The 22,934-nt window shown below is 40.7% G+C and overlaps 1 protein-coding gene across 4 annotated transcripts in view; it reads left to right on the top strand.

The window, feature by feature from the left end:
• The first annotated feature begins 1,351 nt into the window (after window positions 1-1,351).
• Window positions 1,352-22,934, top strand: part of lims2 (LIM and senescent cell antigen-like domains 2) — a 34,231-nt gene continuing 12,648 nt past the window's right edge. The window contains exon 1 of one of the 4 annotated variants that reach the window (XM_084908374.1): window positions 1,352-1,544. In XM_084908374.1, coding sequence (XP_084764500.1) covers window positions 1,516-1,544 — 29 coding nt within the window. In that variant the 5' untranslated portion in view covers window positions 1,352-1,515. Of the gene's footprint in view, window positions 1,545-10,023; window positions 10,340-19,484; window positions 19,945-22,934 lie in introns of those variants that run through there. The other 3 variants (XM_084908373.1, XM_084908371.1, XM_084908372.1) reach the window with 3 other exon arrangements.

Below are 22,934 nucleotides of genomic sequence, written 5' to 3'. Positions count from 1 at the left end.
CATCTTTTACTGTAAGTAATGTAAACATGCTGTTAGCCCCGTCTCCCTGCCTGCTACTGTTATGTGATGGATTCAGTGATATGTTTTTTCAGGGCTCCCACCCGCCATGTTGAACTGTAGTTACAGTCCTCCCAGTGGTGGCAAATTGAAAGTCAGATTTTCCATCAATGCTGACCAGATACTTCATGTGTAGATACAGCCCAGCGTAAAGCTGCAGCGGATGTAAAAACGGCTCTCGGCATCCGTCTCATTTATATTATAGTGAGATAATGAGCGCAGAGAACCTACTGAGTTTACTGGGTGGTTTTAGGTGCATCCTGCCAACAAAACCTGAAAAAAACTAAGTCACTTGGACCGCGTGCAACAATGCACGAGCCTCTGGTCTCCAAAATAAAAGCACTTGATTTGATAACGCTGGCTTTCTGTTCTTCCCAAACGTGTTTGGACTCTGTTTTATCGCCTCACTAATGTAAAAAAAAAAAAAAAAAAAGATAAAATAAAATTAGGGGGGAAAGGCAGACAATTGAAATTTTTTGCTTTCTAACTTTCTAAATCACAAAGTAGCGAAAGAAAGGGAAATTAATTACAGTATCATCCGTTTTTCTTTGTTTTGTTGTTTTTGTGTTTTTTTTCTTTAAGCAAAGAGCAACAAGTATAAAATCTTTTAGAGTGACCAACAAGCTCTTTGCATCATACACTTAAGAAAAACAAAAAAACAAAAACCCACTGACTCTGAAAAATTCTTTTTTTAAAAACCAAAAGGTAACTCAAAATTATTAACTTAGAATCTCGTCTTAATAACCCAATTAATCCAAGTCGTTTTCTCAGTTTTGAGTTATTATTGTGATTTATTGACTTAGGTCGGGGGTGGGGACCAATGTCAATATATATTTGCAAAAAGGCACGTGAATAAAATCTTTAAATTCCATAAATTTCTTAAACATTTTAGCACCAATACTAAATAAAAAAAAATGTTTAAAAATGTTTTCATTCACTCATTCATTGATATTTTTTGCTGTATATTTTATATTAATGTGCATTAAACTTTGTATAGTAAATGCGAGGCAAACAGAATGCAGTATAAACACACACAAACAAATACAGGTTAAAGGTATAAAGGAAATTTGTTTCCTACTGTATTTTAAGGCAGTTTTCCTGACTCCTCATTAGCTTAAATGGAAACTAAATTTGTGTTAATAGTCTCGTGCGATATCGTGGGAGACCCACGTAAGATGATGTATTGCTCGAGTTTGTGCAAAAAGGGAGGAATTTATTCTTTTTAAACCGATTTTTAGGGTCCTGTTTGAATCTTGCAAGCCTGCTGTTTTACACTGAAAGGTCCCACCTGGAAGTGGCTCATTCACTGGAGTGAGATCGGCCGGACTGAGGCGAGGCCCCTTTTCGCCATTCTACTCCGCTGTGCGAAAACCAACGTTACATCCCGGACTGCACAACATCTGGACAGCTGCAACAGCGATCGGGTGACGCACATCTGGTGGGAGAGAGGACACAGCGATGCTCGGCATTACAGAAATGACAAACGGGTGAGCGATTTGTTAAAAAGTTTTATTTTTTCTAAAAAGAGAGAAATTGGTCTGAAAAGTTGACAGTCCGCAATCCTCTGTTCTTTTGTGGAGTGAAAAACTGCAGTTTAGTAATTTATAAGTCATCCAAGGCGGTTGGACCTTTTTAAATACACAATGTACTCCAGAGGCAATTCTCTAAAATAGACGTAATAGTAAAGATAATTAGTAACACAGTCATATATATTGTATTGCATCTTTAGAACAACTTAAGCTCCTCTTTAGCGCCTCCTACCTAGTTACTTTCACTGTGGAAAAAGGTAACGTAGTTTTTATAACATATGATTAGAAGTAAAACACGTCCAGCTATCACATGGAAAATGATACGTAATCAGAAGTGGGTTTGGTTTAAGAAACCTCTGTTTAAATAGCTGTTTAATCTGTTTGGTCTGTTGCTCTGTGTGGCCAACGACATGGTCTGGAGGTTTGAAAATGATGTTACCTTATGTTTGAATATTTTTAATAATTGCAACAAATTTTCTAAAGAGCACTACTGTTTTTTTAACGACTTTAATTTTTCAATTTTATCCAAGTTTTCCATTTTGCACTGTTAAAGATGTAGTGTTTATATGACGGTGCAGAATTTAGGCCACAAAATCTGGAGTTTTTAGCCTTGCACCAAATGAAAATCTCCAAGCCTGATTTTTAACAAGCTTTTTTGAAAATTTGGGTTTATATTTAATACATTTTTGTTGACCTGGTACTCATGTGTGCAAGTCATTGATGCATGCCCTTCTCACACAGAAAACAGACCTGTGGGTTTTTCCAAAAGCACAAAACCTTGAGAATATTTTTCTCCAAAGGAAGGCAATATATATTTTTGTGGATGTTTTCTTTCTTTCTTTTTTAAAAAAAAAAAAAAAAAACGGAGGAGGATGTTCCTCTTCTCTGTGACCTCCACCCTGCCCTGGAATGTTCATATAAAGCAACTGGACAGTACTGCTTTCCAAATCACTTCCTGGCTAAACAGTCCCTTTGGGACTGCTGTTCAGAGCAGTAGTTTCTCCAAGTAGTATGAATGCTTCTGCAGAATTAATTATGGGTTAGGATGAATATGGCTTTTATAAAGCACTAAAAGCTCTAAGATGACTAGCCCTTCTAAAAGCCTGAGGATTGCTGCATTCCCATTGCATTACATTTTTTATCTGATCCCACATTCTGTTGATACAACCAGAGCTTAGACCAGCGTCTCGGTCTCCAGTGTGGACTTGTCCTTGTTTGGAAGCAGTCAAGTTGTGTGATGGTGGATTTAACTGTGTGGGCGATTATTCATACTGTGCTCAATCACTCTGAAATGCAGGAGTTATTTAAACAATTCAGGTTTTAAAAGAAGAAACATAAGTTCTGCATTTTTTTTTCCTCCGACACAGTTCCTTCTTATATATTTGATCATTAATTGTTGGAAAAATCTCCATGCACCATTAAGTAATTTATTGAGTCAGCTTTCTCTAATTGTCTACACTGTTGCCTCACAGTGAGAACCTACCTCTTACTGCTCATTAAAAAGTATTTATAGTCATGGGAAAAAACCAAGTACACCCCATGTTTCAGTAGCTTGTAGAGCCACATTTAGCAGCAATAAGTCAAATGAATTGTTCTCTGTATGACTTTATCTGTCTGTCAGATCATTGTGGAGGAATTTGGCGTTGCTTCAGTTCATTGAGGTTCGCGGGCATTCATTTATCCACAGCTCACTTAAGGTCCCACCACAGGATTTCAACGCCTGGGCTGTTGCAGCATGAAGATTCATTTCTTTTTTGGCCATTCTGTCATGGATTCGCTGCTGTGCTCAGGATTCCAGTTTTAGCTGTTGGACAGATGGCCTCACATTTGACTCTAGAATACTTTGGTTTACAGAGGAGTTCTTGGTCGACCCAGGTGCCAGATCACACACCCCTCCCTTCACACTATGCACGACAGTTGGTATGAGGTGTTTGGATTGTGCCAAAGGTGGAGCTGTGCATTATTGTCAAACGTCTTAACTTTGGATTCATGTCTTCCAGAAATCTTGTGGTTTGTGCAGATGCAGCGTTGCAAACCTAAGTTCGTGCTGCCACATTTTGTTTTGTTTGTTTTTCAGAGAGAGGAGGCTTTCTCCTGGAAACCCTTCCTAACAACACATACTTATTCATTCTTTAAATGAGGCCTGTAAAGTCTGAAGTGTAGCTCAGGGGGGGGTTGCAGTTTGTCTGAGCATTGTGCATTCTGGCATTGGGGTGAATTTGCTGGGACGTTCTTTCCTAGTAAGATTGTAGCATTGCCTTAACACACACCTGAATCCTCCAGAACAGCAAACTGACAAAACTTAAATGGAGCTTTTCTACTCAACTTGAGGACTGAAAACATGCCTCATCCATACAACAAATTTTTTTCTACACCTGATTGCTTTCTGTTTAACATTCACACTTCAATGGATGCACCGGAGAGCAGCTTGGGGTTCAGTATGTTGCCTGAGGATGCTTTGGCGCAGCCAGGGATCAAACCACCAACCTCCTGATTACTACACCTGCTCTACCTGAGCTATGGCCACCCACTGATGACAAGAAAACAACATAGTGTTAAAAGTGTCGGGACTGCTGTTTTTGATAAATAAAGTCCAAATAAAAAGAAGATGACTTTGTAACTGATGCAGCAGTTAGCCTCAGTCACAGTAATTAATCAAGGTAATGTCACCACAGCAAGAGTTTTTTCTTGGCTAGTGACTAATTGCTACTAAAACATTAAAGGCAATGAGGTTGTGTTATTTTATCTAACAGAAGTCTTTGCATTTTCCTGTTGATTTTTTAAATTATTATAAATGAGCAAAAATTTATATCACACTTCAGTAAATCAACCTCCCCCCCCCCCAAAAAAAAAAAAACTGATAAAAAAAACAATTGTTTTTGTTGTTTTTTTCCTTTTGGGGGCGCCAAAGTTCTTTCCTACAGGTACAAACCATTCACGCCACAGTGCTGCTCTAAAACACTATGGTTCCTCTTTGTAAGTACGCTGAAGGATTGTCTGCGGCTTTTATGAAACCCTGTTGATGTTTTTAGCCTCTGGTTTGCAACGTATTAAAGTGTTTGACAGGAAAAAGCACAGACTTCTGCCTTTAACTCTTTCCCCCATAAACATGACATTTGACAGCCTCCCCTGTAACCTTAATGATGACTTTTGATACCTCAGGATATATCTATAAAGATGCAATTTCATGGCCATTAGAATAGTTTCTGTGTTTTTCCTCTCTGCAGAGACAGAGACCACTCTCACTAACATCTGATGTACACTCAGTCATTTTGTTCTATAAGTAGGCCTGAAATTGGACAGAAGCTGCTCAGTTCAGAAGAGTGCTTGAAAGGTTACTCCTAGAAGGCTTTTAAGAGGTAAAGGGTTAATAAATGCTCCGCTCATGCCTGCTGTCATGTGTAGTCACCTCTCAAAGGCTCATTCAGAGCAAGAAAAACTCTTCTGTTAGTCAGCTGGGAGCCTGACCGATGCATGGGGAAGTATGGACCAACAGGATGTGTAATGATACAGTAATTACAGAAGTTCCTCAGTGGTGTGTGTTTGTGTGTGGAAAAAATGGCCTTTAAATAGGGTGAGGCAGATGTAGCTATTATTAATCCTGCAGACAGAAGAAGAAGAAGTAGCTACTTTTGGCTGCTTTGTTGTTTATAGCCCACATGTTTGATTTGGCAGGTTTTTTTCTCATCCTGACACATCCCCAAAGGGATCTGTGTTTCCTCCTGGGATCAAACCGGGAATCTTTTGCTGCAATTGACTGCGAGCTAAAGATTCCCTACACACCATGCATGACTTGAGTTCCTCCTCCTTGATTATTTGTATCAAGATTAGCTTGTAATATGTTGTACTGAACATCAGGACTTTTAAAAATTATTATTTTAATGTGATATGCATTTTTGAAGATGTGAGAAAAATTTTTTTTCTCTCTCTCTGTATCCTGTGATAATGGTAGTGAATATTTCCAAAGAATTTATGTATCCAGAAAGTTAATCTAAGTTGAATCAGGGAACTGAAAAACTGAACCAATCATATTGTTGGTAGAGATAAATGGGCGCTTGGTTATTTCAGCAGGGAGATATTTAGCAATATCTTTTGTCTCATCACAGTGAAACAGCCTGTTGTTAGACATATGAAGGCACACCCATCACTATGATGAATCCCTCACACACACACAATATAACATGAGCTCAGCCTGTGGTTTAACCTCTTGATTAAAACTGAAAGAAACAACAAATTTCGCAGCTCTGTGAGAATTACTTTATTATCAACGCTCCTTCGTCGACGGCTCCTCGCGCTGCTTCGTTCCTCCATTTCCCCCCTTTTCCATGTGACCTTTTATCTGTCCTCCTCACACCCTGCCTTTATCCTGGCAAACAGTCTGCGAGCCAGTGGCCTGAACAACGCCCCCCCCATCACTCTCAAACACACACAGTGCTAACATGTAGACACAAGTGACCACAAACACACACAGCTGTGAACAGGAAGTGATGTGGCCACGTCGACTGAGATAACGGATGTTAGAGTGTTTGCAGTTATAGCAAAGCGGACTTTGCACCAACAGCCGAAATATTCTAACTGCAGTCTGACAAAATATTGGTAAGATGTTTTTTTTTTACGTTTCATTATCACTTTTTGTGATTTTAGCAGCTGCGAGGCTTTACTACGTGCACAAGTGAAAGACATGTCAGGGTGTTCGTCTGTTTTAGTTGTCTGTGCTTCCTCATGCAGGTGTGAATCTTGACAAGAATCAATTTATTATTTTAATTTAACATTATATAGCGTACCTATTTGACCACCTTTGCCTTCAGAAATGACCTAATATCTACATGATTGCATCACACAGTTGTTGCAGATTTGTCAGCTGCACAATCTCCTGTCTTCCACCACATCTCAAAGGTGCATTATTGGTTTGAAATTTGGTGACTGTGGAGTACAATGAACATATTGTTAGGTGGTCAAAAAAAAACAGGTTGAGATGTTTGGGCTTTGTGGCTTGGCTGGAAACAGGAAACAGAAAATGAGTACACTGTGGTCATAAAGGGATGGACATGGTCAGCAACAATACTCAGGTAGGCTGTGGCACTTAAATGTTGCACAGTTGATACTTAAGGGCCTGAAGTCTTTGCCTTCTTCTTCTGCTGCTTTTTTGGGGTCGGCACAGCAGATCATCTGCCTCCATCTCATCCTAACCCTGCCATCCTCTGTCACACCTATGCGTGCATGTCCTCCTTTACTACAGCCACAAATCTCCTCTTGATCCTCCTGTTGTATTGCAGCTTTATCTTTAACATCTTTTGTCCAGTATATCCACTATCCTTCCTCTGCACATGTCCAAACCATCTTAGTCTTGCGTCTCCCACTATGTCGCTAAAACCCTCAACCTGAGCTGTCCCTCTGATGTACTCATTTCTAATCTTGTCCCTTCTGGTTACACATAATGAAAATCTTAACCTCTGCCTCTGATCTTTTTTTCACTGCCACGCCCTGCAAACCATCATTGCATATTTCATAGAAGGGTTCACTACCATCTTGTACACCTTCTCTTTCACTCTCGCTCCCATCCTTTTCTCACAAATCAGCCCTGACACTCATCTCCACCCAATCCTCCTTACCTGCACTCTCTCCTCCATCTCTCTTGTGCAGTCCGTTGCTTTGGTTGGATGACCCCAGGTATTAAAATTCATCTACCCTCAACCTGTATCCCTCTCATTCACACACATTTATTCTGTTTCTTCTACTGACTTTCATTCCTCTTTTCTGCAGAGATTCGAGTGAGTGTATGTCAGTGGTTTTAGGTGTACTAAAAGCTGTAATTCCACTGTCAGCCTATTGTTGTATAACATATTTATCATCATTGTGATGAAGTTTGTTTTCTGGTATGAACGTAAACCACACATAGGCACGCAGAGCTGGCATGCAACACCTTAAATTAAACGAGAAGCAGCATTGTGCTACTGTTAGCACTGTTTCTTAATCCCACTGTGATGTGTTTCATCTCTTACCTGCAGTGGTGCATGTCACACAAACCGAATATGAAAAGCGTAGGATCTAAGTCAGTAAGAGTAGCTGTAATATCAGCAACGGCCACACAGTGGCAGTGTGTTCATGGTGGAAGGCTTGTTGGGCTTGTGGGAAATGTCTGCTCAGCTTGTGTGTATGTGTGGTGATGACGATGAGTCAGTCTCAACTCAACATATCCCCGTAAATTCCAAATTGCACAAATGTCATTGCACAACATCACTTTTCCTCTTTTCGAAATACAGCTGGCACGCTTTTATTCGTTCCGAGGAAACTTTTAGAAACTGACTGAAGCATGTGAAGAGTGGGGAAGAAAGAGGGAGAACGGTCTGGGATTCATCACGAGTGTTATGGCATACTGAGACATGTCAGCCGGAGCTGCTGTGACCCTGTTCCAGCTGCTCCAGGATGTGAAGCTGACATTAAATTTCAAAATTCACACTCTGTGCATGAGTGTGTGTGTGAGAGCAAGTGTTTGTTAAGGCTACGTGGAATGCTGAACAGGTCAAGGCAGGCTGTTGAAAGTGAATCTGCGGGGTGGAAATGTTGCATGTAGTTGTCTGTACATACGTGATTTTTGTCAGCTGTCAAACAGCTTTCAAACCTGAGCTGTACCTTTGCATCTCTAATGGTCATTTTATTTAATATAAACATCATAAAAAGAACTCCTAAGAAAGCAATCAGAATTAACTCATGAGAAGTAGTAGGTTGTTCTATAACCAGCACCTTTATAGCTGAGCTGTTAACTTTCTACAAAATGTGCTAATAAACAATAATATAATAAATGAAATAATTATTTTAAAGGTGTTTTGACACCTCTCCTCGACCTGTGGTTGCTTTGTGCAGATGTTAACACCAAACCAGCTGCACCGGGACACTTTTAGAGGAGATGAAGTTAAATGAATGAGTCACATGAACTCCAAAGTGGTTCATTTATGGTGACACCATGATCCAACCCAGCTACCTGTTGTGCTCTGCAAGTTTGAACTAAACACCTTCCTGTTGTAGCCAGGTATGCTTTCTGGCATGCAGCAGAGTACCGCAGATGTTTAGAGTACACAAACTCTAGGAACTAGCCATAAAACGAGTAAAACTGCCCAGACAAAGATGAATGCTGGTCGGTTCTCTGTCTTATCTACTAGTTCAGAACACAGCACCTTCTTCAAGCCCAGCAGACTGAGTAGGCATGTGCAAGAGTAGCTGAAGATACATAAATAGATCCTTTTAAAATCCTCCAATGAAATAAAAGAACGTAACCTTATATTTGTTTTGTGGGCAGTAAAATATTTAAATTAGGGTTTTTTTTTTACATGTTAAGTGTGATTAAGAGTAACTGCTAATAGTGTGCCCTGCGACCAGACATTTAAGTATTTAAATTTAGGCGCAGGGCAGAGGTAAACAGGCCATCTGTGCAGTATAGTCTTCTTTTAGCTAAAGACAACCTTCCTGCCTTTTCATACAAGATGTAACGTGAGGGACAAAAGACTCACCTGTGGCAAAGCGCAGCAGGATCAGGGGGCTTCAAGGCCGACAAAGAAATATGCATGTGATCGCTAGACTGCACTTTAGCACATATAAGCACGCAGAGCAAGAAGTCACGCACCCTTCGACTTTATATCTCAGGAAATGCTCTGTGTGAGGGAGCTTCCTTGACAGAGCGTGCAGATAGTCAGTTGATGGCTGTGAATGCTGTTTACCGAACCCCGTCCCTTCTTTGATGACATCACAGCTTCATGTTTTGAGAGGTCTGCGCCTGAATATCTGTTGTGGTTTGTGTTCGCTGTAGATTAGCCCTTCCCACATAAGCGCTCCCACATAGTGCTGTGATGAATTATTCATAGAGTGACATTTTGCTTTTTCTCAATAGTTTGTTGTTTGTTGCTGGGAAATAATGTCAGTTGACAAAAGTTGTGAAAATAGTATCCATGCCGACCCGTGTACCCGTGATCAGATATCAGCGCTGGTCCTTACTGCGTTCCAAAGTACAAGTTTGAAGTTTGGCTTTATATTCCTGTCATCAATCATAATAAAGGAGGGTTTTTTTTACAGTTTCTTTATTAGCAAACAAGACATCTACAAATACTTATTGGCAATATTGACTTTTTTTACTTTAAAGCTCCGACATGAATGCCTTCTTAAGGATTAAACAGAAGGCACTCACACTCTGTATGAGTGTATTCTAAGTGTGAGAAAATAAATCTTCTTCTTTTTATCAGCTGTTCATGCCTTTTCTTCTCCAGCTTTTATTTGCTGTACAGAGAGTGCTGAGGCAGAGAGATGTAGGAGGTGAACAGAGACTGCGTTGACAGTGTTGAAAGGTCGAGGACTCTTCTTCTTCTTCTTCTTTTGTCTCCTCCTTCCTGTGATGCATTCCCCCCCCCCCCCCCCCCCCTTCTACCTGCTGCAGGAGGGGGAGGGGGAGCATATCTTTTTTGATAGGTGTGTAACCACATAACCACACCTCTGTGTGCTCAAGGGTGTGAGCCCTGGAGGTGTATGTGAGAGACAAGTACTGGAGTGAGACGAGACTCAACAATTCGTACTGGGGACTGAGCGTTTTCAGCCAAGGTAGGAAGGAAGGAAGGAAGAGAGGGAGGGAGAGAGAGAAAGCAAGGCAAAGGGGAGATGAACTCTTTGAGGCTGAAAGAGTTGTCAAACTCAGACTTATACAGGCGAAGGAAGGAAAAACCAGACAATGGAAATGTCAGCGAGAGTTTGGCTTGGGACAGCTACAGGTGGGTGCAAACTGTCACATTTATGGTGAGAAATAACGATTTATGCACACAATTTTCTTGTGTCATTGTGTGTGTTGTATTGGCCGACATCTAAATGCGATCGTCAGTCTGTAGCACTCAGTTTTTAGTAAGTGTGGTCTACGCAGGGCGTTGAGCCCACTTTGGTTTTCACACATGTAAATAGTTTTTAATGGCTCAACAATGACACTTAGCATTTCAAATAAGAAACCATTAAAAGTGTGCAGGTTCTTCAAAGGTCATGTCAAGTACTGCAGTGTGCTTACAGAAGTGTTCGGCGAGATAACAAACGATTAACTTCTTCAAATCTGTTTTTGAAGTCTTTGTTCGATGTTTCTTTTAGGGTTTAATCTCAGTTCACAAACATTGATTTTTAGTGTGGGGTCCAAGTGTTGTCAAACTTATCAGCTTCCTTATCATCAGCACTGACTTGCAGTCTCACATGAAATAACAAATGTGGTGTGTGGTATACTACAGATACTTATCTTTACTACAGGCTCTTTGAAGAGAACTACTTACCGATGTGTTACGTATTAGCGTGGATGGATAAGGTGATATTTTCTGTGGTGTTTGAACAGTAAGTATTGTGGTTGATGGTTGAATTCCTGTGAGTTATGTGAGCAGCAGCAGCAACAGATGTGTACATGTACAGAGCTTTGTAATATTGTTTTTTATAATATGATAACATCAGTTTTGGATGTCTGTTGGTTTCTTTTTGTCAGACGCCTCTCTCTCTGTCTCTTGCGCTGTCGCTGTCCTCTGATGTGTGTTTCTGCGAGTGTGTGTGAGATGCTGAGTCGTATGTGGAATGCAAAAATGTCAGGAATGCGGACAGAAAGAGGGCTCTCTTCAGAGGTGTGTTGAGCCTAACCAAAAAAAAAAAAAGCTCCGTCCTCACCCTGTAACCCTGAAAAAGGGTTTGAGGAGCAGGCGGAGCAATTAACATTTAAACAACTAAATTAAAATCAAACCTTTGGTGAGGCAATAACATCCAACTCAGCAGGGCCGCTGTGTTTAACAGGTATTTAAATGCAGTGTCACAGACAGCTTATATGAATATAGTGCATAAAAATAACAAATTAATTCATCTCTGTGACAGTTGTGACTGTGCAGTGTTTGTATTTATCTAGAATTACATTTAGGCAGCATCAATAAATGATAAGACTGCTTTAAACTACAGAAGTCAGAAAACGGAGGTGAGAAAGACAGTGGGCATTTATTTACTCTTGTATTTCTGATCCACTCTGTCATGTGAGACGCAACTCAACTGTTCCGATACTCCTGACACAGAAAGGATCACTAAGGGTTTTCGCTTAGGCAGCAGCTGTCCTTCTCTCCTGCATCGGCTGGAGCTTTCTTTAGGTGCCTTCCCATCTTTAACAAATATCCAGCAGGGATGACTACATTTACCCAGGGCCCTCTTGATGTGATGTTTTTCTGCTTCCCTGGCCGCCCTGTCTGTGGAGATGGTGTTTGCTCTGTGTTGTAGCGACCTGATGACACCCAGTTTGTGATTCAAACATTAAATACTGGTCCATATGCATTGGTTTATAGTACACATTAGCTTTTAAATGTCCCCCATTACTGATGGAAATCTCACAGGCTAAGAAGGGTAACCTGCGACTTTTCATATCCTCCCTGGTGAATTTGATGTGTTAGTCCACCGAGTTAATGTAATCAGTGGATTGTGGTATGTCCTGAGATTTGATTTTCACCCAGGTGTCATCCACATATCTGAACCAATGACTTGGTGGTGTTCCAGGGTAGGATAACAAAGTCCTCTTTTCCACTTCTTCCATGTACAAGTTGGCCACAATGGGTGAAACTGGGGAGCCCATGGCACACCAATTTTTCTGCCTTTAATACTGAAACAGGTGGAATGAAGACTGGTTGTCGTTTCAGGGGCTCATTAGCATTTTTGTCACTAAGCAGTAACAAAATTTTCTCATGATGATCTTTCTGGTTTAGCACAACAGTGCACCTACCCTTGACTGCCAGAAGGATGATAATGTTGTTGTCATTACTAAGTGATGTGAGTGCCTCCCTCTCCTCCATGGTGATGTTGGATGCTGGGGGCTTTGCATTGCTGAGACAGGCCGAAACTTTTGTCCGTAGTTGCTCTGCTTCCACGTCTGCAATGTTGTTGTTTTGAATCGCTGTTCTGTGGCTGTGATCAGTTCCACTAGCTCGGCGTCACAGCAAAGTTCAACCCTTTAGCAAGGATGTTTTTCTCTGCATGGATGAGTTGTCTGTCAGACAAATTTTTCACCCATTTGTCCACATCCTCACCGTGGCATCCTTCTCCGATCTGGCTGCAGAAGACACTCTCCATATTTTGCTATGGCGATCAATGGTCATGACAATGTGCATATTAATAATCAAGGAACTGACCTCACAGACCATTGTTCATTCACTGGGCTAGTTTCAGTCATTGGGCAAATGTACTGTTTATAAGGTTGGAGAAACCTGCAGTCAGCTGAGACTGAAGAAGTCACTTGGATGAGTGACGAAACGTTTCTCCCACTGAAAACGCTACGTCCAGATGAACAGAATCAACTTTTTGGGAACCTTTCTCAATGACGAGTTTGACGTCAACATATATCAATAAAGACGCAGCTTGACGCGACCACAGGGTCTGGGTTTTTTCAAGCCCTAATAAGCTTATGCACAGCTCATGCATACCCAGTCATGTTCCTCTAGAAGCAGGCTTGAAATATGACACAAACTGCACAGTTCAAGTAAGAGGAACATGGGCGATTCCTAGCAGGCGTCCAAGGGGGAAAGAGATAATATTTATATTTCAGAGAGAAATATAACCAAAGAAACAGTGCTACAGGATTTAACAGTGGCAGGTTATTAGGCTATTTTTGGTGCCAGACTTGTCCGATAAATTTTCAGCAGAATGGAAATGAAGCAGATGCTGTAAGTAAAGCTGATAATAGAGAACCTTAACAAGCAAATCAGAAGAGCAAAATGAATCATTAAAAACACAAAGAAGGAAACACTTATCAAACTGATTAAAGGTTTGGGTGGAAACAGTTTTTATTTGATTGCCTAATCATTTGTTTATATAGGTATAAATCCTATGACAATTCATGTACTGTTGACTATCCGTGTGAGGGAATAATAGTTAATATCACAAAAAAGGTTCTGCTTGAAGAATGGTAAATAGTAGTCTAATTTGAGTTTTATGAGTGTGTGCATAACCTCTTACTTCACTATTGGTTGTGTGGTTTGGCTACAGGGGTGGCCACATTTTAATCTCTGTTGTCAGTGGCCATGGCCACCCCTTACCTCCGGCCCTGCAGTTAGATCCACCTACACACTTCCACTTGTCGTCATCAGAATTAGGTGGAGCAGTTGCAATGTTGACAAAGAAAACAAACACCGCAATTTCAAAGATTAGATTACATTTACATTTTCCAAACCAAAAAAACATCCATAACTATGTAAAAATTATTTATTCGTTACATGTAATGATCAGTTGATTCATATTTATTGGGGATGGGGTGATGTTAAATAATCTTTAAACGAAGATGAAGATTGCAACTTGCTAGTAACTCAGCACTAATAACAAAGAGCATGTGACATGTTGCTGTTATGCTTTGTGTGTTTTTCCTGTCCTGGGCAGTTAAGTGGGATTGAACATTTGATAGTGGAGGTCAAAGTGGCCCTCAGGACAAAACGCCCAAAACAAAGGAAATGTTAGTCATGAATTATATTTGCACACTCATCAATTCGCTCAGTTTTACATGTTTGTGTGCACTTCTATGCTTGTGCTGGTGTGTGTACACTTGACTCGGTGCCAAAGGTTTTGCTCAAAGAGACGTCAGGTCTGTGTTTCCATGGCTGCTGTTGACACTGCGAGTATGTTACAGGTGGTGTGTTAGATTAGTTTCTTCGGTCTGAGACTCCTTGTGTTGCATCAGTTGAGAGGAATCAGAACTGCTGCTGATTCCAGTTTTAAAGCGTGCCTGCAGAAAGAAGCCAGTTAAGCCTACAGTAATATACATTTAAACATAAATGTTCTGTATTATATTGTATGAATAAATGACCTGCATTGTTATTATATATACATAAAAACAACAAAACTGGTTAGGTTCCATCTTAACATTAAAAACCAAATAGAATAGAATTAATAAAAATAACAAAAGAATGAGAGTCGTGCCGACCCTTGTCCTTTGTTCAAAGTTCCAACAATGTTGAAAGTGCCAACAATGAGCACCAGAATTCAGATACGGAGCAGTGGAGGAAGGAGGCCTGGTTTCTTTTACATCACATGGATGGCCTGGTGCATGTGCATGGCATACCGGGTGAACACCTGGCACCAGGATGCCCTGTAGGAAGAAGGCAGTGTGGACAATGTTCTGCTGAGAAAACTTGGGTCCTGCCATCTATCTGGATGTTAGTTTGACACGTACCACAAACCTAAGCAATGCTGCAAATCCTATAGTGGATCTGACCCATTGGAGTACTCCCTGATGGCTATAGCCTCTTTCAACAGGGTGACACGCCCTACTACAAAGCAGAAATGTTTCAGGAATGGTTTGAGGAGCACAACAATGAGTTTGAGGTTGTTGACTTAGCCTCCAAATTCTCCAGATCTCAATCCAATCAAGTATTTGTTGACTGTGTAGGTCAAACAAGTCAGATCTATGAAGGCCCTACGTCACTGATCAGTGCTGTTAAAATCTTGGTGCTAGATACCATGGCACACCTTCAGGGGTCTCATGAACTCCAGGTCAGAGCTCTTTTGGCAGCAAAAGGGGGACCAACAAAATATCAAGCAGATCTTCATAATGTTATGCCTGATCGGTGTATGCTCCCGAACTCTGCTGAAGCTCTGCCGTGTTTATTTGCTCATTTGAAAAATAGAGCTGTATTTGTGTTTTTAGGATAAGCTAGTCAAAAAAGTGCACATCTAAACATCAGCTCCTTTGTAATCAATGGATGCTTATCATGAGTGCCAAGGGCTCGGACAGTGATAGAGTCTATAAAGGGATCAAATGTTGGTTCAGCACATCTAATGTTCCTTTTGTAAAAAAAAAAAAGAAAAAAAAAAAAGAAAGAAAAGGTGTCAAATATTGCACACAGAAATCATAAATAAAAAATCTGTTATCCTTTTTCTGTCTAATGTCTAAATATGCTCCACAGTTGGAGACAAGCCCAGGTCATTTGATTGGAACCTGACCTGTGAACCCTCCAGTGATTCCCCCTCTCCAGACTTTTATTAGCACTGGTCATTTATAGCACTCTTTCAAGCTAATGCTGGACACACCACTATCCCGAGTGTCCCATGTTCTGATTTTGGTTGAGGATTAAGATAAAGTACATGATTTTTTTGTGGCAAACAATTCAAACCACAAAACAAAATATAGATGACATAATTCAGAACACTGCAAAACTACTTTTTCGGGGCCCCCGCATGACGATGTTGACACTGTACCACACTCATTGACCCTTAATATAAGTGAAAACTGTTGCTAATGTTAGCTTAAAACTAGATTATATAATTTTTTGATGTTTTATTATTCACTTTATGTTATGCAGCCGATGCTGACACAGATATTTGTTCAGTTAAAAATCGAATATGATCAACCAATAACATATCTACGAAATATTTTTTTCTTTCAGATACACAAAGCACAAACACATTGCCTTAGCATTTGTTTTATTTAGTTATTTAATTAGTTTAAACTCGCCTCGCCTCAACTCTTCTCGGATCAGTTGGTTTTTGTGTTTGTTCCAAACACATGTTGCCAACTGGGAACGTGTCAGGAAAAAAAGTCTCGGATTACTTGTTTACGCAGATAACTCTGACTCTGCTCTACTCATCCACTCTGTTTCCATTAGGGATGTTGTGGAGTGCCCTCTGGTGGGCAAACTATGCAACATTGATACTCATAATATGGTTAAAGGTTGTTTTTTCCCATCTTGTCTTTACTTTTTGAATAGATTTTTTAAATCTTTGTTCAATTCTAAAATTAAAACAGTGCTGACCTTTTTTGTGTTTAATATTAAAGAAACAGCAAATCTCTTTCATGGATGCCTTGATTATTTACCTGATCATAACTGCTGGAAGACCAGCTACACTGATCCCCGTATTGGAGTATCTTTTTTTAACCCTCAGTAGTGCTTGACACTATTACGTCAGATTTAACAAGGAGTGAATGAAGCCTAAAAATCCTGTCCTGCTAAAGGAACACACCAGAGACATTTATCCAACTGCTGACAGTTGCTGTAGCCAGTTTTAAGCTCAGGTTGACGTTCATATCAACACTCACATTCTCTCTCTCTTTCTCTTTCACTAGTATTGAGAAGCTCTTTGGCTGAGTGCTGGGATCAGACTATACACTTAACTGTCCAATCTGACTTGTAAAGAGCAACAAAACTCTGTCAGTATTGTGTCTTGGATGCTTCAGGAATCTAAGACAGAAAGTCCAAAAACGAGAGGCACAGTTTGAGCGGTTTCATCTCCTCACATGTCTAAACAGTCATTTTGAGTAATGACAAACTCTGCTCTGGGTTGAAGCCACTTGTTTGGCCTTTAAATAATATCTAGAGAAGAAAAGTTATAACACTTGAATTTTCCGGTTTCAATATTGGCACATTCAATGTTTTCAAATTGACACTATGGTTAGAAAATAACCAACTTGCAAAGACAACTATGGTCAGTGTGGGCACCAGAGAACTTGAATAATTGTTTATTCAAGTCTTTCATTTTTTAGGGTGGAACACTGTGCTGTGACTGTAATCAGGAGGAAAGCTTCCTGTTCAGCACCCACCCTGCGTCCATTGTGCCCCGGTCACTCAATACTGATTCCAAGTGGCTAAGATTCCCCGCACAGACCACGTGACATTATGACAGACAATGCTCTTTTCTGAAAAAGCTCTCGAGGCTTTAAATAGTGCCCGGTGATATGTCTGGCTGATTATGTCATCTATGTATGAATCCAGACTTTGTTTTTTGATGACAACCAGATAGTTCAGACATACCTACCAAGATGTCATCCAAGGGTTAGTATAGTCCTGTTGTGAAGCCTTGAGCTTTTTCACCATATTGATGTTTGGAAAGCAGGCATGACACATGTGGGGTAAATATGACTAGGAGCCACTTATCAGTACTTTACCCCACTTTACCCCTCTTTTCTTTACCTGAATCAAGAAAGTTACAGATTAAACACCACATATTATTCAGCAAGCTTAAAACTAGCAACTGAGACCATGAACTCACAAGAAACTCATTGCCTCAGGTTATAAATCAAAGCCTGTACACTTTGATACAATCAGTTGATTTTTGCAACCAGAGGAGTCTCCCATACCTGGAAAGAAAGAATGCAGGTTTAAGACATCTGCGTACTGGCAACCTTTTGATTACCCCCCGAGTCTCTACCTCCTGAGTTTACTTTGCTTACTTTCTCACTCGTTTGCATCTTTCTATCACAGATAGGCATCTTCTCCGGTGGCCAGTGGTTTCGTAACATCTTTCAGTCACTGTAAAACTACTATCGTATTTTAATAAAATATGAACAATGTCTTTACACCAGTTAGTATCTCTGGTGTTGCCTAGCAAGAGCACCAGTCACCTAGTCGCAAGCTTATGCGTTGGTATCGAGAAGAGGCATGAAAAAAAAATCTACAGCTATGATGCTTTTAAAAACAAGCAAGAAAAAAATGTGGGTAATAGACTTTGAATGTGAAGTTATGTAGCCTTCCTCCACTCCGAAGACAGAGTTGGCCTCTATCATGTATACAAACTCTCTCGCACACATACACAGACACAAAACAGCAGCTGCCAGCACCTAGTTTGGAGTCGAGGCTCCACTGGGTGTCTATTTGTAGAATGGAGTCATGTAGTAAGACTTATACTGAAGGACTCTGACATGTTTCAGCTGGACGCACAATGACACATGGGACTAGAACATCGTGGTGCTGACGCTTTACAGGTTTAAGCAATCATCAGTCATCCCTTACTCTGCTGGATTAACACACTGGCTGCTCTCCAGTGTGGAGAGTCAAACATGTTTGCCTCACTGGAGCGTATTTGCGGATATGGCCTGGTGTTGTTTTGATGGTTTGGGAAGTGGTCATTAATTTGAGATGCCAGCTTAGTGTAGCCACATAAAGAGCTATCAAAGAGAATTGTGGCTTTAAAGGAATGCCCTTGGCTTGGACCAATATAGGATGATAAGATGATTAACAAATTTATAATTGTAGCCCTAGACAGCTTCTGATGTTTCAGACTGATATTGGAGAAGATTCTTACTATTTTCTCAGTTGAATTCAAGTTTGAATCCTGCTGAGACTTTTAAAGAACAAAAGCAGTTCATAAAAGGTGTTTTTGGAGCCGGTGAATATGAAAGTGTTCAGGGATTCTGACTCAGCGAGGCAGCTTGCATTGATAAAGACTTTCACATGATACCAAACTTTTTTTTTCTTGTGTGTGAATTTCCTGCTTTGCACAACAACACAACAGCTGGAAAGGGAAGAAACAGGGATGTTTGTGTGTAAAAATAATAATAATAATAATAATAACAAAGGAAAATGCGTGCAATTAAAGCCACTTCTGTTTTTTCCTGCATGTGTTAGCTACTTACCTCGTATCAGGAGGCTGATTACGCATTCAAGTCTGGCCCCTGCAGGCTTGCTGAACACACTGCTGCTTGGTTTCTTTCACGACTGTGTTTATCCAATGATGTCTTACATGAGATGGAATAAACAGTAATCTGTTACACTGTTATTCTCTCTGTTCCTGGTTTGTACTGGACTCTTTTAGGCTCTTTGCGTCGCTGTCTGACATTCCCGCTTTGCGCAATCCTCAGTTGGAGCCACATTGTTAGATCTCCCAGAAAGCTGAGAGCTCCAGCTGTTTAACACAAACACACACACACAGATTGATAGCATGAGGAGATATCAGGCGAAGACTGTTTATATATTAGGGATTTCAAAAATTAAAATAATGCTGTGTGCGTGTGTAAGTGCGATCTGACACAGTGACCTCTGCCTGGACAGGCGTCAGGGTGGGCCTTTCAATTTCAGCAACCTGCCCAAGAATAGACAGCGAGTTTGGAAAAGTGTGTGTGTGTGCTGAGAGTTGATGGGGGAGTGAGAGAAAGGGGGGGAGTATGTCCATGAGAGAGGGTGTGTGTGTGTGTGAGAGAGAGAGAGAGAGAGAGACTACTCCCAGCGTAGTGTGATTGGTGTTTTGCTCTCCTTCTTGCTATGTGGATTACGGCTCTCCCTGCCTACTGCATTCCTGCTGCTGGAAACGAACACTGAAGCATCCCAAAGCATTTTTACTGGAGTGTAAGGACTTTTAATAGCATTTCTCTTGAGCCGGCGGTAGACGGACTATTGCTGTTAATTCAGATAAGCATGGATATGAACGGACGTGGAATGCCTCCATCGATACCTGAGGATGGAGAAGCTGTACACCACAGTCCTCACAACGAGATGAACGGCTACCATCAGAGGCTTCAAGGCGGTGGAGGAGATGGAGCGGAGGATGAGGTCCCCGTGTCCAAATCACAGAGGCGGAAGAGTGATGTGAAAGTCTACAAGGAGTTTTGTGATTTTTATGCTCGCTAGTAAGTAGATCGGAAGTAAGATTTTATTGTGACTTGGAGACCTCTAACCACAGATTTCTGTGAGTGTAGTGAGAAAAGATATACCTCAGTGTAGGATGTTGAATGTGTAAATTGTGCCTTGAGGTGTGTAGTAGTCTTCTGCGTTCCCCTTTCAGCTGTCCCACTGCCAAAATATCGACAGGACTTAAAGAGTTGTCTTCTTTGCCTGGCTGTATGATGACTGGTATCATCTCATTCTCAGCTTAAGAATATGCTTTTTGTAACCAACATGCCAATTGAAGTGGTAGCAGTGCACACAAAAAGGGATTATGACAGAAAAATTGTGGGTTAAGGACTTTACTCTGCTCATTTGCTGACGTAGCGTTAGTGTGTTAACCCCGAGCTTACGGCCGTGTTACAGAATGTGAAGAATTCTGATTTATTTACTGGGTTTTATCAGCTTAAGCTTCCTTAGGTGCCATGTTTGTGCAGGGATAGCTCTGAGCGCTACAGGAGGGAGCACACAGGAAGAGTTATTTTTGTGCCAAGGGGGGGAGTTGTTATGCAAAGCAGAATATGCTGGCTGGCATTTGAAGTATGTGTGCCTGAAACACAGGAAGGCTAAATATACATACTTTATTTCTGACTGATCAGGGTACATCATCACATGTGGGAAAGCATGAATGTAGGGTCACCCACAGGTTTCTCCAAAGGACGCTTAGAGGCCTGTCATCGGAAGCAGTCAATAGAGACAGAAGAGACAGAAAATTTTGTTTTGAAGAAAGCAAGAGCCGTGTCAGTCGTGTAAAACATTGAAATGGAACTTTTCAATATAATATTTCTTTTCAGTCATTTCATCCATTGATTTTAGCTCTATCTTTGAGCCTGCCCCTCCCTGTAATCCAACTTTTCGCTAACTGGCTGCACCTAGCAAACAAAAGGTTTGAACAGCAGATGGGTGGGGTTTCTGTGCTCACAGCCTAAAATGGTCATGTTAGGAATATCCGTTCTCAATGACATCATACAGGGGCTGAGTCAGGAAACCGAGCTGTTGGTTCACGGGGATTACTGGCACATGTGCTGACTTCATTTGTTAAAACTTTGGCTATTTTTACTGTGAGCATTCACCAGTGTAATAAGGCAATTCTTATTTGTAAATCTGTGTTGAAATCATTCTAAGAAAAGCTGAAATTTACAATTGCATGGTCAGAACAGTCAGGTTTTTTATATTAAAGATATAAGAAGAACGAGAAAACACTGAAAACTCAAATCAGAAGACCTGAAGATAAATGGAGACCAGAGAAGGCAGAGTAGAGAGAACAGATGGTGCTCATAAAAAAATGATTTTCTTTATCCACTTTTATCCACTTTATATTCACTGTGGAGTTTTAAGAAATCTGGACCCATTTTAATTGTATTAGAAATCATTTTGCCCTCTCTTGACTTGTCCATATGAGCAGTTCATGCAAAAGCTGGTGAGAATTTTCTTTCAGCCTACACGGCCTTAAAAAGAGCCGGATTGTCATTGATTGCACCAGGTTTAAAGAAAAAACGTATTTTGTCTGAGATCTGCATCTCTGGCTTGTCTTTGGCTCACACAGAGTGCTAGAAGCTGATAGCAGAGTGGAAATGCCTAAAGGATGTATCACTTCCTCCCACCAAGCCTGTGGACAGGGCAGGGCTCTCAGTGTGTTTGATATCAGCCCAGACAGGGCATATAAAACAATATGCGTCTGATAAGCATGTGAGGAGTGGAAACATCTTGTTTCAATGTGTTCATGTTAAAAGAACCTCCACTCACTCTACCCGTTTGATGTAGCGCGCATTCTTAAAGCCATTTGGCAGACATTTGGAATGATGACCAGTTTAGAGTAAAGCCCTAAACAGTGAGTTAAAATGTCTTGAAGTTTATGGAATTCTTGATGATTCCCAAGTTGGTGTGAGTTTAAATGAACAGATGGCATCACTCCATAAACATCCTTCAACGGCCTTGTGTGCGTACTTCTTTTGCTTAGATACACTGTGGTATTGTGACCTTTAAAACAAAGCAGCGGAGCCGGGACAGTCCCGCTATTCCCTTGTCGTTGTTCCTTTATCTCTGCAAATGTCTGCACATTCCCATTTACCTCCAGTTTGTCTTAAGTGTTAGGAGGTGTTGTTATTCTGAGCAGGGGGCATATGCTTTTATTAATTAACAGTGAATGTTGCAGTTTTGGCATTTGATTGCTTTCTGTGCTTGAGGTCGAGATGAAAGTAGTCCAAAGTTCAGCCTGAGTATAATTTGTAACAGAAGTGGGTTTGGAGAGTTATGATAATATAAAGGATCAGATTGGGGAGAATTGTGTAGAGATTGCCATACCGGATTCATTTGGTCAGATCTCTGTGCTCGGTCTAACAAATCCTACCTTTAGGAGTAAATACAAACTGGTCAGATGCACACAGGACCAATCAGCCAAATATTAGATGATAGCATAGCCAAAACTTGTCAACATCTATAAAAACTAGATGCTGTTAATTTGAGCTGACTGTTTGACAGATGTGTTGCACATTTTTCACAATAGATTCATTCAGTTTGATAGAGAGCGTAGTTTGCCAGTTGCCAGATCAGTTTGGCTTGTTTTCCATTTTGTAAATCAAAATCAAAACATCCAGCTGTGTGCCAGCTGTTCATGTGTCAGATCTTCTTTTTATTTAAATGAACTAAAAGTTTGGGGGTTTTAACTGTGTCTTGTGACAAATTTTGCAGATGTGATGGTTGACAGAAGAAAAAATTGCAAATAATTCTTTTTGTTTTTTGAGGATGGTTTCACGAATCTCTGTTGCAGGTTTTTGGGTGTGCCTCATAATGTGCTGCTTGTTCTGGCACCGGTTTTTGCAACATAAGGAAATATTAGCCTGGGGCCCACCCCCAGTGATGCATTACAGTTGTGTTTTTAGCAGTACAGCAGTAAAAAAAAAATGTAAGGACTGGTTGTGTGGCTGGCAGAGTTGCACTCAGAATACAGCACATG

Source organism: Perissodus microlepis, chromosome 16 (assembly GCF_051167445.1).
Source record: "Perissodus microlepis isolate ML-2025 ecotype Zambia chromosome 16, ASM5116744v1, whole genome shotgun sequence".
Classification (NCBI taxonomy): Eukaryota; Metazoa; Chordata; class Actinopteri; order Cichliformes; family Cichlidae; genus Perissodus; species Perissodus microlepis.
This window is presented reverse-complemented; position numbering and strand designations above follow the sequence as displayed.